Source organism: Zootoca vivipara, chromosome 1 (genome assembly GCF_965207765.1).
Source record: "Zootoca vivipara chromosome 1, rZooViv2.hap1.1, whole genome shotgun sequence".
Taxonomy (NCBI): domain Eukaryota; kingdom Metazoa; phylum Chordata; class Lepidosauria; order Squamata; family Lacertidae; genus Zootoca; species Zootoca vivipara.
The window spans coordinates 3831805-3848555 of record NC_142582.1 but is presented as its reverse complement, the minus strand read 5'-3'; the positions used below and the strand labels follow the sequence as shown (position 1 = coordinate 3848555).

The 16751-nt window shown below is 42.5% G+C and overlaps 1 protein-coding gene across 7 annotated transcripts in view; it reads right to left on the bottom strand.

Moving 5' to 3' along the window:
- FN1 (fibronectin 1) overlaps nt 1-16751 on the bottom strand; it is an 81107-nt gene that overhangs the window by 25575 nt on the left and 38781 nt on the right. For 6 of the 7 annotated variants that reach the window (XM_088666577.1, XM_088666616.1, XM_088666737.1 and 3 more), the window contains exons 21-30: nt 15988-16254; nt 12896-12990; nt 11618-11786; nt 10192-10278; nt 9294-9485; nt 4764-4946; nt 3698-3787; nt 2997-3266; nt 1444-1560; nt 347-511 (exon numbers count right to left, since the gene is read on the bottom strand). In XM_088666577.1, coding sequence (XP_088522703.1) covers nt 347-511; nt 1444-1560; nt 2997-3266; nt 3698-3787; nt 4764-4946; nt 9294-9485; nt 10192-10278; nt 11618-11786; nt 12896-12990; nt 15988-16254 — 1635 coding nt within the window. Of the gene's footprint in view, nt 1-346; nt 512-1443; nt 1561-2996; nt 3267-3697; nt 3788-4763; nt 4947-6152; nt 6426-9293; nt 9486-10191; nt 10279-11617; nt 11787-12895; nt 12991-15987; nt 16255-16751 lie in introns of all 7 variants that reach the window. The other variant, XM_088666791.1, reaches the window with a different exon arrangement.

The following is a 16751-nucleotide window of genomic DNA, read 5'->3' as shown; positions in this document are numbered from 1 at the left end:
TGGAAACGAACGCTGAACTAGATGAGTAAGAACCCCACCATTTACTGCCTGCCACATTTGCAACGTATTTGTATTCAAACAAATGGAAAGCACTTGTGTTACCATCCTGATGAAAATTAAGGAGTTGTAGATAACAAAGCCATAGTTTTTGCCAGCAATCTCAAGATCATAAAAAAGCAAGATGCAAGAGTTTTAAATGGGTTGGAAGTCTTTTTGCATGATGGACAGAATTGTTGAATTAAGCCAATGGGGTGAATAATTTGGTTTGCTCTCCCACCCTTAAAAAAAAGAAAAAGTGAGCAGATGGAATAAATAGTTCTTAAATGTCCATTTGTCCCGGTCTTACCTATTCTGTAGTCGACAGTGACTGGTTTGCTGCTGGCAGGACTGTCTCCACGTCCAGTGACTGCATACACAGTGATGGTGTAGTCTGTTCCAGGCTTAAGTCCAGGGATCGTTGCAGTGGACACATGTCCAGGTACAGTGAACTCTTGAACAGGCCCACTGCCACCTATGAGCAATAGCACAAGACGGTCAAAAGCTCACAGCTGTTATTAAAAATGACGACGATGGTAGTACATAAAATCATGGAATGCGGAGTTGGAAGGGACCAGGAGGTTCATCTAGTCCAACCCCCTGCAATGCAGGATTATTTTGCCCAACATGGGGCTCGAAACCACAACCCTGAGATCAAGAGTCTCATGCTCTACTGAATGAGCTATCCTGCTAATGGCAGGAGCTTCCCAGGTCATAGAAGCCAACACCTAGGGGCCGAGGGGGTCTTCATTTGAGGGGGCTGCCCCCCTGAAGTTGATGGACATTGCCATTCAAATGGTGTGTGTGTGCACCACATCAAGTGATCGATTGCTTTATTCAACTTGGCACTCCTGCCCCAGGTGATGACCAAGCTGCTGGGGCCAATGGGAGTGACATGCGGATCAAATTTAATAACTAAATTTGCAAATGGTCTTTACCACCCAAAGGGGTTTAAAGCAATTTGCAGAAAAACTAACAAGTAATAAAACAATCATGTCTAAATTACATAGAAAATGCTGAAAGACCAACAGGTGCAGAAAAAGTCCTCTCAAATGTTAAGTTTTCAATACTTGGACAAATTATGGGGTTACACAGATGTCCCCCTCCCACACATATACGGCCCCCACCACTGACATTCATCTTTTTAGCGTTAGTGTGAAAGGGGTTTGATACCCACAAGGTGCTCCATGTAGTCAGCAGCCCCTTTCCCTTGAACATGCAGCTGTCAGGGGCTGTCTCTCCCTTTACCTCCCTTCCAACTTGTATTTGAATTGTAATTACCCAGTGTCTATCAGAGCCCACAGCAGTCATTCAGAGTGTCGCAGTGTTCTTAAGTCACTTAAAACCTTGGCTCCAGAGTCTTGCTTTAACTTCTAATACTAGGTATTAAGGCCATCTAGCACTGACCTGTTTCGCCATATGTGATCCTGTAGTATCTGACGGTAACGGCAGGAGCCTCCCAGGTGATGACCAGGCTGGTGGGGCCAGTGGGAGTGACGTGCAGATCTCTGGGAACGTCAGAAACTAGACAGAGGAGTTTAAGAAAGAAAAATTAGGAATATTCCGCATCCTTTCAGTTCAATTTCATACTGTGCAACTGCCCAGTAAAGCTTTTATGATTCCATTTGCAGACATCTTGATAGACGAGGTAGTATTTTAGAACTATATTCTGTACTGGTTCAAAGGCAGGCAATGTTTCATCATTGTATTCCCCCTCTGAGATGCATCACTAGTACTCGCAGCTTATTGGAGTGGCAATAATTCTGAAGGAAAGTAACTAGCCAAGCACCACCCTGCAAGCCCACTAGAAAGCTGCCATTGAAACCCATATCTGAATCTTCAAATGGGTTTTGATTCTGTGATGGCACCAAGAATTCATGGAATTGGGAACTGGACATGTGATATTCAGCACTTTGAAAACCTATGGCCCAAAGCAGACAATATAAGATGAATACTGCTGCTGAAAGTCGGGGGTGGCATGTCCTGTTTCACCGCTTGAGCCAAATGCCCTGCCACTGCGCCACCACTTCTCCACCCGCCCTGCCACCTCTGCTGCTGGCAGAGAAGTGACCCCGGCATTGGCGTCAATTTCAAGCAAGATCTCACCAAAATTACAAGGTATCTTTGCATGCTCCACACGATCTCCCACAATTTCATCTGAAGTTGCTGCCAATACTGGCACTGCTTCTGCACCAGCGACAGAGGGGCACTGGTGGGGCTTCCGCCTTGGAGGTTTCTGTTGCCTGAGGCTGCCGCCTCAGTGAGCCAACTGTAGAGCTGGCTCTGCTCAAAGTGCTGCTTACTCTCTTCCACTTTCTCCAGGAATGCTGCTTGTTTTTCAAAAATGCAGCAACTTGAAAAATCACTGTGCTGCGGGTGTCCCTATCTACACATGAAGGGACTGGGAAACTCAATGCAATGTCACGTATTTTGCCTCCATGTTACTGGGAGGAGCAAAGGAAATGAAGCTTTCAGCATTGTGTACATACACTGCCTATTGTTTAGTTCTGTTTTCTGTTTTCAAGTCTTTTCTTAACACCTGCCAAAACGTTCTAGTTCTGGAGGCCACACTGATAGGGTTGAAAATGTGCCAGAGGAAATCTCAGAAAGGGTGAAGAGAGGCCTTGACTGGGTTCCTAGCAGTTGGCTGCAGCCCCTTCCAAAACTCAATGAGTAGCAGAAGCAGAATAAAACTGAGAATATTGCCTATAACTGTTGAGCTGCCATTCAAAACCATCCAGTAAACCTGTAGGTTCTTACTGTTATATTGTCAATGCCTCACTTGCAATCTGTTGTGAAATTTCTTGACTGGATTTCTTCCCTTTAGCTGTTACAGGAATTGACCCTATCTAAGCCCAAGAAGTGAGATATCTGATGTTATGTTTTCCATTTCAATTAACTCTGTGAGCTGGTCTCAAGAACTTAGAAGTTGTATTTTATTTTCCTTGACTAGGTCTTACCGGTGCTTTGCTGTCCAATCAAAGGCAAGCTCTCCTCTTTGCCATTGAATGCAGAAATGCTCACCACATACTCAGACCCTGGAACCAGGTCAGTGAGGGTGATGGAATTGCGAGATGGAGCAATGCGGACTTCTTTGGGTCTGCTTCCCCCTTGCTCGAGGGAATGGCGTATTTTGTAGCCAGTGATGGTGGCACGAGGAGCAATCCAATGGACGGTGAAAGAATGGGCTGTTATTTCTGAGAAATCAAGCCCAGTTGGGGAATCAAGGCCTATTTTCAGAAGGAAATAAAGGAGATTTAAACCAGCTGAACAGTTAAGTCACTGTCTTTTTTTTTGTAGGAAAAGCATGTATATACATTGCATATATATTACAATAGATAGGAAACATTAGGACAAACCAAAGTCCCATCTTAAGAGGTAAAGATGTGGGCCATAATAGGTTGTTCAAACACCAAACCCTTGGATAGGGCTATGAATGTGGAGTCCTAAAGTTATGAAATTGTATTGGACCAACTTCAACAGAGCCATCATGGCATGATAGTTCTTTCAAAAATTGGCTGGCTAAAACCAATTTGTAAAGCAAAATCTATACAAAAAAATTCAAAATCCTTAATATTTTCGTACAACCGAAATAGCAGAATAATCTTAAAACTAGTAGACAGAAAGTGAAGACATTTTCAATATTTCTTATTCTACAGACCTGTTTTCTGCTCTCCACTCAGAGGTTTACTCTCACGTTGTTCATATACACTGTAAACCCTGATCAAATACACGGTGCCAGGGAGAAGATCTGAAGAGTGAAAACAGCAATGATTTAGGATATTTAAGTTCCTCTAGAAACAATTGCAAATCTCAGCTTTTTACCCAGCAGAGCTCCTTTGCTAAACAAAAATGGTCCATTCCAGATATTTTGTTTAGCAAAGTTCTAAATGTTACTCCACCTGAGCATGCAGCATTATATGCTGAAAAAATTGCTGTGGTTTTTTCCTAATGGATCTTTCCAGCCTGCGAAACAAGTTTCTCACTCTGACAGTTTTGCCTATTGTCATTTATTCTGCACAAAGTGTATCCAGCTAGAATTTCCATATACTTTACTGGAAAAGTTTTGAAGCTTGTACTGTTTCCATATCTACCTCCATCAACAAAACTCTTTTTTCTACCAAGGCCTTGGCAAATTGTGTCCTTGTCAAAAATTCACATAAGAACTAAAGTACAAACGGCAGCAACTTTTTAATTCTGACATTCACTTTCACTGTCTGGGAGAGATGAGAAACACTGCCAGCAGAAAATGTTTAACCTAGCTGAGATCTAAGAGCACCTCAGAGTTTAGGCTGGGTCATATGTGTCATGCACTGTTGGCCTACCAGGACTTAGGTACTGGTGACAAAGCTCATATTCTATTATGGGATGGCTAAATTCCAAACAAATAGAAAAATAATTTTTCAGGGCTACCTCTGAGTGTGCATTTATAATTCAATACAACATGTTTCTTCCAGTGCATGATTTCCTCATGAGACTTTTTGCAAAGAGTTTAAAGTAGTAACTACAAAGAGTAAAATGAAATAGAGGCCATCAAAATGAGACTTGGTGAATTGAGGGGGAAACAAACGGGAAAATAGCCATAGAAAATGCAGGTAAAGAAAGAGAGTGACAGCAAGAGTCTAAAGTAGACATCTAGCCAATCATCTCCCCACACACTTCCCCAAAATCTACCAATTCCAATATCAAATCACATCAGTTTGATGACAAATCAATCAGTCTCTTACTTGTTAAAACCACTGCATTGTCAGATGGTGAGATAGACAGCTCTGCAACATCCTCTTCTTTCTTCACAGGTGAGAAACGAACGAGGAAGTTGGTCAGTTCAATGGATGATGGTGGAGTCCAAGTTACTCTTATAGTGTCAGGGCCCACATTGGTAAAACGCAGATCAGTGGGAGGAGGGACAGCTGAGGTTAAAGAACAATATTTTTAGTAACTTTAGAAGCACCGGAATTCGATTCAATAGTGTTTCAAAAATATACAAACAATCCCATGCAAAAAAAGAGGTGGGGGGGGGAAGGAATCCATTACAAAATCTAACCCATGCAAATGTACTACTAAACTATGTTTCATTCCATGAAAGTAAGCTGCAGTAATCTTTCAATCTTTCATTACACAGTTAAAGCTGATGTAAAGCACCTTTAACCTCTCAGCAAAACCGTTATGGTTTCCAAATGTATTCCATAATACTACTTTTTTTAAAAAAGAAAAAAAGACAAGCAGTGAGTTCCTGTATTGTTGTCTTTTGCCTATGGATCTTGCAATCCATCTCAAATCAGAGAGGCCCAATGTGCTCTACAGCAGCTCAGAGTCGGGAAAAGGCACCACTTCTAGAACACTAACATGCATACAGATGGGAGGATGAACAACAGCTGTGAAGTCTCTAGGACTCTACAACTACTTACATAGGAAAAGGTTATAAAGCCTTACCCAGCTAAGGTGAACACACTAGTCTTTCCATGCAAAAGAAACTCCCAGGTCATTTTTTCTGTACATGCACTACAGAGGTTTCAAAGACTGCCATGGCTGTCACTAGCATGATTGGAAGATGCCTTCTTCCCCACACCATTTTGGGGAACACTTGGGCCACTGCATTAACAAAACACTTAAGTGAGGATTAGGATAATGGACCCCAAGAGATGGCTTTCATATTTGGATTATTCCATTTATCTCCATTGTGGTTAGGAAAGCCAATGTGGATACATCGCATCAGTTCTGAAACTTCTGAGATGTGGGTCCAAGCCTAGCTCAGATATACACTGTGAAATGATAATAAAGTTGTGAGAAGAAATGTTAAAGAGAAAATGTTTTCTATCCATAAAAATGTTGAGATAGAATTTCAAAAGCCAAATAAATGATCGTCTCCTGAGAATTTGACGAGATGTTTCAACCTGCTATTGAGATGCAGGATTCAACCTCAAATGGGTGGAAATACTAAAAGGAAATTATGTTTATAATGCCGTATATCTGTTCCCATTGAACTTCCCAAAATGCCCCCTGGCCTCCCTAAACAAAGCAAGAGGCCCATTTCTCCACTGAGAAAACCAGTCGCCCAAGCAGCTAGTGACAGCATGAAACAGTACTCTCAACACAGGAGGGTCTTCAACAATCACCAGTTTGCTGAGTCAGCGTAGCAGGGGCACTCTCTCCGCCATTAATGAGTGTGATTACGCTGATCTCATAATCAATGCCCGGCTCCAAGCCTGTGACCGTATAGTGTCCCTCTGAAGAGTCCACAAAATCTTCAGAAATGGGGACACTTTCTCCTGCTGCAGCTACTGTGATGCGGTAGCCAATAATGGTGGAGGCATTGAGTGGGGTCCACCTCAGGCCGATGCTTGTATCAGTTACGTCGACAAAGCTTAAGTCAGTGAGGTGGGGCACCTCTATTGTGTTACAGAGCAAAACAGGGAGCCAGAGACAAACGGAGGCAAAACACAACAAGAAGGAAGAGAGAGAAAAAGCAGTGATCATCAGTGAATTCAGCAGTGAATTAAAAGTGAAGAAATTGCGGTGATATGTGATATTTCCCTACGAAAAGCAAAGCCCACCATTTACAACGTACAGCAATGGGTTGGAGAGCTAAACCCTCTTACAATACCTGCAAAACATCTCTTCTGAACGTCATTAGAGGTGTTCTGCAGGATTTGCAGCCAATTCTCATGAAACACTCTGCCAACAAATATGTTTTTAGGATGGAGCAAAATGGCACCTGCTCCAGCATATGTAAAACAACAGAGTCCATCTCGGGGGGCGGGGGTCAAATTGGCAGGAATCCTATCAACTAACGCTTGAGCCCCACAATCTTAAAAGCTTGCTTCTCCAATTAACACATATGCTTGCCCATACCAAGTTTTCCTTGTACAAATCATTCGTGGTTAATGACAGCTTGCCTGGGTTATACATGTTCCACACAGATAATCAGGTTCAGATTGTTTTGCCAGATGCAGTATTACTTGAAAGCAATTGCCTTGGTTAAATATTCTACTTTCAATTAGGATTTACCCAGGTAACATCCCACATGTCTTGAAACACTAAAGTGGGGAGGAAACAGTTTCTATGCGTCATGTCACAGACCAGAAGGCTTCTGGGTGGAAGTTGCCATCCAGTACACAACCAAGACGACACTTGAAAAAATAGGGGCTAAGGATGGTGATCAAGTGGCTCAGACACTTTTAATGGATTCATTAGTGTGGCTGGGGAAACCCAGCCAGAAGGGCGGGGTATAAATAAGAAATTATTATTATTATTATTATTATTATTATTATTATTATTATTATTATTATTATCACCACCACCACCATCATCGTAACAGGGGCTTATATTGCTTCTTTCAGGTCTGCTTTTTTGACCTGCACTACAAACATTCACTCCTATCAACTTCAGTATCTAACAAAGCCATTCTTTCCCGAGTGCAAACTTTTAGAAAGATCATAGCCTTGAAACATAATCCTACTCGGATTTAATCCCACCAGGTAACTGTGTACAGTACAGCGGTCTGAAACATAAAACATGCCACCCTTACAGAATTGTCATTTGTGAAGTTAAAAATGGCAAGGGATTCTAGTCTAAGTAATGAATGAGACATGTGCCTTTACCTGGCATTTGTTTTCATGGGCTAATCATCCTGAAGCAAAATATTGATTTTGTACATCCAGCCCTACATATAGTATATATTACACAGCCTGGTGATTATTCAGCAGGTGATTTCTAAGGCCATGTAACACTTATGAGCAACAGCTGTAGCAAAGCTGGTTTATAGATCACTCTAGGAATAGAGTCCTACCTCACTTTGTCTTTGAATGTGGGCACAGTTTTGAGGCACTTACTATAGAGGGATGGGAAGGATGGGGAAAGGGAAACAGCCAGTTTCAGGGCAAATGTGTATTTTATGTTTCTCTTTGGTGGGAGGAGTATACAAATCTTAAATAGATAATGAATCTTTCAAAGGTGTTCTACATCTGGTGCAAAACATTCGTTTAATAATTTCATAACCTTTTTCATTCTGTTATGGAAAACCACTGAGCAGAACTGAAAGAAAAAGTATCAATTTTCTACCAAATAACCACTTATCTTTGTGGGATATGCTTACCATATCACCTGTAAAGAAAGCACTAAAGATATACAAAAAGGTTTTTTTTCCAATGCTTCTTTGTGTTAGAAAGTGGCATTGGGTTAAGGACCTGATTGTTTGAATTAACTCAAACCAGAGTGTTAGTTGCCCATAGGAGCAAAGAGAGACTCAACGAGAGCACAGAAATGCCAAGCAGTGTTAATGGCAAGCATCTGTGAAACACAGGAGCTGGGAGCCATTTTGTGGGTGGGGGGTGGGATAAGACAACATCCCATAATGACAGGTTTGGGGTTTTACAGCACTGCAAGCACAAGGCTAGACTGAGACATCCCAGACCATCATCTTCTACAACAGAGGAAGGGCAGGGTGTACATTTTCAGTCATAACACATAATTCTGAGCATACAAAAAGAGCAAAGAGATGCTTTTCCTTGGTCTATAGCTGCAATCATATGCACATTTACCTGTGAGCAAGTCTCACTGTTAATACAGTAGGGCTAACATCTGAGTAAACATAGATGAAGGCTTAAGATTTTACTAGGGATCAATTGGATCAGCTTGCTCATTTTGTATTTCATGATATCTGGGATCAACATGGCAACAGCTCAATATACAGATGGTACAATTGACTCTTCAGTGAGCTTATCTAGCAGCAAAGAACATTGGTCCTCCACCAGCATCTTTCTAAACACCAAGCACTGTTGATTTTCAATAGGCAATGTCACCTGAACAAATAAGAACCTTATTTTCTAAGATATTATTCACACCTCTGACCACACTTGATCTGGTTTGTCTAGATTTGATACAGCTACACTGAAACCCACGCACAATGTAACATATGAATAAACAAAAATGTTGAGTGATCCATTTCCCCTGAGTCAGAGGCAGCGAATCCAAGGCTGATCTGCTCACCACTGTCGTATACCTATGCAAAATAAGGCAAAATAGTATAAAAACCATATGGAATGAGCAAGTATGTTTTCTTGGTGTCCAGGGCTGTGATCCTAATTAGAAGTAAATCCCACTGAAATGAACAGGATTTATTTACGAATAAACATACACACAATCAGTGAAAAATCTTCACCGAAAGATGTTCAGGTACAGCTTTCATAAGTACAGAAATTTATAGGACGGCTCCCTGTGAAATTTGTCAAATCTGCTGTTCAGTTTTTAAATTTTACCTTGTGTGATGGTTTCAAAGACGGGCGAGCTCTCCTGGTCATCTTTGACTGTGTAAACACTGACATTGTATTCCACTCCGGGACTCAGATTTTCAAAGACGCAGGATGTCTGCTCAGCATCAACTTCTTCCTCTAGAGTGAAACCTTGTTGTCCATTTGTAGGGACAGTAGTAATTCTGTATCCAGTTACATCTAAAGCACAGCAATAAAGGGTTTAGTTGGCACTTATACTGTACTTCCTTAAAGCTAGACAAGAGCACAGCTATTTAAAGATGTTAAATGGTCTTAAAACCTGGAAATCTGACGGCAAGAAGGTCCCCTTCCAATTGCTTATGGCACATAATTGTTTTCACAGAATGAAGGGCAAGTATGAAGCATTCTGATGTTTCCATTTGTTATAGACTTATAGAAATTGTAGGAATATATACTTTCAATATAATCCAATGAGATGCGACAGTGGTCTTCATGAAAATACTGAGACACAGATCTATGGTGTGTTTCAATGTTAATTTTCCATTTTCCTGCTAAAGACATTATTTTTAATACAAATATTGTGAAAGACAACCTTTTAAAGGTGTTTGATAGCTTGGGGGGGGGGGTTCACAAAGAAATGCAATACGTTGTAGAAGAGTTACCAAATTCTTATCCTCCTTGTTTTCTTAGTGGGCAGATTTCAGCATTGCTATTCTTTTTCAAAATGTTCCCTAAAAAGGAGTGCCCTCCTTTCCCTCTGTAGTAGAAATAGTACTATAACAGATGTATCCAGTATCTGGTTAACAATGCCCAAAATGACAGCTCATCTTGGAATAAACCAAGTAAGTAAGTGAGCAGGATTACTGAGGATTTACAGTGCTTAACAGTCAAAAGGGAAATTCCTAGCCAAGCACAATATAAATACCTGGAGATGCGCTTCTTTCCCATGAGACAGTGAGGATTCCAGTTTTGGGGTTGGAATCAAGTTCCAAGTTGGTTGGTGGCGACAGAGCTAGAAGTAGTAAAATCATTGTTTTAAGATTTCACTAGATATGCAACAGAAAGAGTTTTCTTTATTAGTTGCTTTTTTCAAAAATGAAACTCAACGTGACTGACAAAAACATTAAAAACAACGATAAAACAGCCCAATCTGCATACATATAACATGTATAAATAGAATAGATGCAAACTCCACCCCACCCCACTAAAAGAAAAGCAGAAAGTTAAGATCCGAAGGTATGGATAAATAAGAACGTTTTTGCCTGGCAGCTAAAATGAGATCTTCCCTGGGAAGATCATTTCATAAACAAGGGGCCACCACAGAGAAAGCCTATTCTCGCGCTGCCACCCTCCCTTAGAATGCAGGGTGCAGATTAGATTATGTGGGGAGAGACAGTCCTTGAAGCATTGGGGTCCTAATCTGCAAATGGCTTTAAAGGTAAAAACCAGCATTTTGAACTGGACCAGGAAACCATCTGGCAGCCACTGCACACAGGCCAGGATTGATATTATGCGCTCAGATACTCATGAGCAACCTGGCTGCAGAAATCTCCAACATTTGCAGTTTCTGAAACATCAAATGTCAAAGAGATGTCAAAGAGAAAAACAAAGAGAAAAACAACTACCAGACTTTTAGAAGACATCTGAAGGCAGCCCTGTTTAGGGAAGCTTTTAATGTTTAATAGATATTGTATTTTAATATTCTGTTGAAAGCCGCCCAGAGTGGCTGCAGAAACCCAGCCAGATGGGCGGGGTATAAGTAATAAATTATTATTATTATTATTATTATTATTATTATTATTATTATTATTATTATTATATCTTCAAAGGCAGCCCTATTACAGTAAACTAACCTAGAGGTTACCAGAGCAGAGACAACCCAAATTAGACTATCCCTGTCCATATAGGGTAGGGCTGGTGGGGCCAGCAGTGGAAGCTGATGGAAAGCATTTTGCGTCACCAAAGCCACCTGGAAATATAAAACCTAAACATCAAAAGGTTCTTCCAACTTACACCATTTTCTCTGGTTCATGGCCTAAGCTAGCCAGGACATCCTGGGGGCTACCAAAGCGCAGCAGCACCTCATGGCAGTCTGATCCTTATGGGCTGGTCTGCTGGAGGTGTCAGCATGTACCAGGCCCAGGTTAGCAGGAAACAAGTCTTGTCTGTGGTAGGAATACATGTGTGCTACCCCCTCTTCCACATCCACTGGCTCAAATCTGCCTGATTTATTTTATTTTACAAAGAAACCACTCCAAAATAATTCCTCAAACTTCTGTGGGGGATAATGACTTTGGGATCTTTTGCCTGAAAAAGGAGTGTTCGTTATGTGATAGTTAAATATGCCATACGTGTAACTACTGTCTTGGTGATGGGTGTGATCCTCTCTTGGCCATCCATGAGTACTGTGATGGTGTAGTCGTATTGCACACCAGGAGTCAGACCCGAGATAACAATGCTCCCAGACTCAGAGATGACCTCCCTTGGAGCTTCTCCGCCTTGGCTTGGTCGCACACCCAACTGCAGTAGGAAAAGAATGGAGAATTATTCACAGCTAACAATGGCTACTGTAGTATGTACTCCTGTGAAGAATAGCTTAATGTGGATGTACAAAACTATTAGGAGTTGAATTCTGCAAAGATGCATGGTGGAACCCAGGCTTTCTGAGAACTCCAGGCTTTCATTTCAGAAAAGCAGATATCTAGCCCTCAGTATTGTAGAGAAACCTTTTGAAATTGACAGGCACTTATAGTTGCTCATGCTAGAGCAGAGACTACTCTGGGAAAAGGGGAAATTCTGTTTCAGCTTCTGGTTTCTCTGCTGACTCTCCATCCTAACATATTGCCTCTGCTGCCCCTTCTCCCTTGGCTTCTTGACCACTATTAAAAAAACCACAACAACTCTATCTGCAACCAAATGAAATACCAAGTTTGGAAATGTTTAATTATTTCTCTTAAGCATTTTTATGCACTGTAGAATTGTTCGCTCTGGGCTCAGAATTAAGATTTTTCTTGAAACACAGCCTGGACTTTTTTCTTTTCTTTTTTGGCACAAGAACTACCAGAACTAAGAATGATTAACAACAAACATGAAATCTTATGCACACTGGAGCAAGGTTCCCTTTTTGCACCAAGGCCACATTAGCAGGATAACATATGCTAGACAATATTTTCACAACTTCATTTCATCAGGATGCTTCAAGAGTGTGTGTGTGTGATTTCTTGTTAATTTTTGCTCTTTTGTTTACTGCTTAGGAGATCACATTCAAACCACTTTTAACTGCGGATTTTATAAGTTATAAACAAATGTTTGTAGCTGCTCCGGGAAACCTTTGTACTGAGAAAAGGTATATTAAATAGATGCTGAATTATTAAGGAGCCACGGCAGCTTGTGAGAACCTTTGCTTCGATTTCAGTGGCTCCTTGGTGAATGCCACCTCCTTTACCTTCTAATCTGTTGCATCAGGCTTAAAACAAATGACATTCAGCCAGTGTATCAATTGCTACTACAAGTTGTCAAATAGCCATGAGCCATTAGTTGTAATAAGCCCTGAGGTAGATTGGTTTTCATGGCTGTTTACGTGATACCTAAAGTATTGGTAGGGTGGGAATTTGTGGCTGTTTTCTTACCTTAAACCCAATTCTTGGAGCTGGTGTCCAGGTAATAACAATAGATGTTTCTGTCACTTCAGTGGTATAGTGAGGAAGGGCGCCTGAGGGCTGTACTGTAAGATGAAATCACAAACAGAGCTCCCATTTAAACAATATCACGACACTTGGAGATGCCAGCTTGCCATGAACTGTATTTTATATTTTGCCTCATATCGTAAGAGTGTGGTATACAGCATCTGTTACATGCCTGCCACCACCTCCTTTCTTTCCCATGAGAAGGAGAGTTATTGTGACAGCCGAGGGAGGCAGCCATCACAGAAGCTGAGCCCATACAGCCCTCAGCAGGCCAGGCTCAACTTTTTATTATCCCAACTCTGGCCTGCCGGAGCAGTTTTAGTCATTGCCATCGTAGCCTGGCTACTCTTCTTCCTGCGACCTGGTCCTCAGGGTCATGGGCTAACCAAAGGAGAAGATTCATTCCAACAAAACACGTTTACGTGTATGACTGCATATGAACCCCAAACCAGCAAAGCTGGAAGCAGCCCTCTAATTGCTATGGCATAAGGCCTGAGCACTGTGCATTACTTCTAGTTTGCAAAGTAGAGGAATCTCATTCTTTACACCAGCTTCAAAGTGAGTTCAAAGTACTACTCAACAGAGAAAACAACACGGCATAGCTACCCAAACAATGGGTTCCCTTCCTCTGTAAACAAGTAAAATGTTGCCAATTTGGGATAAAAATCCCTAATTAACTGCCTCTGAAGGAATGTCTGCAAGACACCCTGGCTGTTGTGTAGTAGCAACTTTAAGTATACACCCAAATGCACTTAATTAAATAGACTTAGGATGTGGCTCCAAAGTTAGGTCTGGAGAGCCAGCTGAGCTAGTATAAAAATGTAGCCAGCTGCCCAGGAATCAAAAGCTATATTAAAAAGACACCTATATACCAAGTGTGTCCATCCCTCCCACACAGATGACAGGGTGACAACTTCCAAAATCTGTCCCTGGTTCCTTCTGGTGAAAGCTTCACACCACAACTGAGTCACAGCCTGCTATCACCTCCAGTAGTGCTAGACAAGAATGACTCTACCGGGGCGGGGGGGGGGGACTGGAAGCAATATTAATAAGTATGTAACTTAGATCTTAGTTATCAGGCACATTTAACTTGGAACAGATACATGCCAGGGGACAGCTAATGAAAAACCAAGGCAGCAGTTTTAAGATCAGGAAGGTTCTAAACCAAATATTCTAAAAGTCTGAACCAAATATGGCTCTTTTGTACATGTGCTGGGTCATTGGTCAACTCAACTTTGGAATCAGCCTGCAGCTTTAGTCTCATCTCAAAACACCACCTACATACAGGTGACCAGCAGAGTTACTCAGCTCTACATAACTTGTGACCCACCAAAACGAATGCAGCCTACAAGTCACATATTGTGGCATGCAAGCTGGCTCCAACAGTGCATCACCGCCACCCTGACCTTGCCACTACCCTGCCCCAGCCTCATAAAGTAAGCTGCAGCGATGCCTGCGTTGGGAGGGTGGCAGTGCTACTCTGACCCACCACGCTAGCCGCTGCTGGAGAAGCCTACTCCCATGCTTGGATTTTGCAATGCCAGGAAGGCAACAAAACCAGGAGATTTACTGAGCCCCAGGTGAGCTGCTTTTGCATGGCCAATCTGTGAGAGCTGGACCATGAAGAAGGCTGATCGCCGAAGAATTGATGCTTTTGAATTATGGTGCTGGAGGAGATTCTTGAGAGTCCCATGGACTGCAAGACAATCAAACCTATCCATTCTGAAGGAAATCAGCCCTGAGTGCTCACTGGAAGGACAGATCCTGTAGCTGAGGCTCCAATACTTTGGCCACCTCATGAGAAGAGAAGACTCCCTGGAAAAGACCCTGATGTTGGGAAAGATTGAGGGCACTAGGAGAAGGGGACGACAGAGGATGAGATGGTTGGACAGTGTTCTCGAAGCTACGAACATGAGTTTGACCAAACTGCGGGAGGCAGTGCAAGACAGGAGTGCCTGGCGTGCTATGGTCCATGGGGTCACGAAGAGTCAGACACGACTAAACAACTAAACAACAACAACAACAACATATTGCTGGATCACAATCAGTTCTGATTGGCATTTTCAGTGAGGCACAATTCCCCTTGAGGAAATACAATGGCATTCATAGATTCATAGAATTGTAGCGTTGGAATGGACACTAAGGCTCATCTAGTCAAACTCCCTGCAATGTAGCAATCTCCATGACAGATGGACAGCCAACCATTAAGTCTGTCTACCACAGTGAATTCAGACAATTCACATGATGATTCTTGGCACTTCAAGATGGCTATGTCATGAAACCAAAACTTAGAACTCTCCCTTCAACTAACAGGTAAGTAATTCCCAAAAAGTGTTAGGCAGAAGCTATGCTCAAAGTACCAGGGAACGAAAGGGACCCTGGCCTACTCCTTTGCCTTTTGTACTGGCCACCTTAGCTACTGTTCTTAAGGAGGTTACAGTGGAAGACTCAAAAATGGGCGGCATTTTCCAATGCTAATGGAAGGTGATCTGGTAGGATTAGGTAGGCACAGGGTGGAGCTGGCAGGTTTATTATTACCGGGATACTCCACTGATGACAGCAGGTATCTCAGCACACACAACTACAAACCTTACTACGGTACGTGTAACCTCACACAGCTTCATGTTCTATACCAGGGGTGGCCAACTCCCAAGAGACTGCGATCTACTCACTCACAGAGTTAAAAACTGGCAGTGATCTACCCCCCCCTTTTGGGGTTCAGGTCAAGGTTGTTGAGCTTTTTTTTAGGAAGGAAAGCCCTGGTTTTTTGGGTTCAGGTCAAAGTTGTTGAGCTTTTTAGGGAGGAGGAAAGCCACATTTTGGAGGGTTGAGCTTTTCTTTAGGGGAGCCAAAGTTGTTGAGCTTCTTTGGGGGGAGCCAGTGATCTACCACAGATGTCCAGTGATCTACCTGTTGGATGTGCCTGTTCTATACTGATAATTTTCTCTCTCTCTCTCTTTTTATACACAACCTCATCATAAGCCTGGGAAATATCAGGATAACTGAAACAATATCCCAAACTGCTTCTTGCTTACAAGTTGTGAAGATTCCTGTTTCTGGGTTGCTTTGCTGGTCTCCTTTGATAGCCACTAGGGACACACTGTACTCAGAGGCAGGCTGCAAGTTCCTCAGCTGGTATCTGGTGACTGATGGCCCCACGGTGAACTCTTTGGGTTGCCCTCCTGTTGTGAGGCTCACAGTCAGCCGGTATCCTGCAATGCGGCTACGAGGGGGCCTCCACGTCACCAGCACAGTAGAGTCCGTCTCATTGACAAAACGCAGGTTAGTTGGGCCATCCAGTCCTAGAAGGGAAAGCCAAATAATCATTTTACATCATCTTAGGAAGCCATTGTTCTTCCCTCCTCCCCCCCCCCTAAACATTTAGAGCAGGGCTTCACACAACAGTTGCTACTGCTACCACCAGTCAGCATTTATTTCATAACAGTAACCACATATCTTATGCCAAAAGTTAAGAACAGATAAAAGAAAGTACTTCTTCACACAGTGGAACTTGCTCCTAGAGGAGACAGTGATGGCCACCAGTCTAGGTGGCTTTGAAAGAGGTTTAGACAAATCCATGGTGGATGGGGCTCTTGAAGACTGCTAGCCACGATGGCAGCAGGAATGCTTTAGAATACCAGTTGCTGGGGATCACAGGATGGGATGGCGCTCTCGTGCTCCAATCCTGCTCCCTGGTTTCCCACAGGCATCTGGTTGGCCTCTGTAAGAACTGGATGCTGGACTAGATGGGCCATTGGCCTGATCCAGCAGACTCTTCCTAAGTTCTTATGAGCCACTG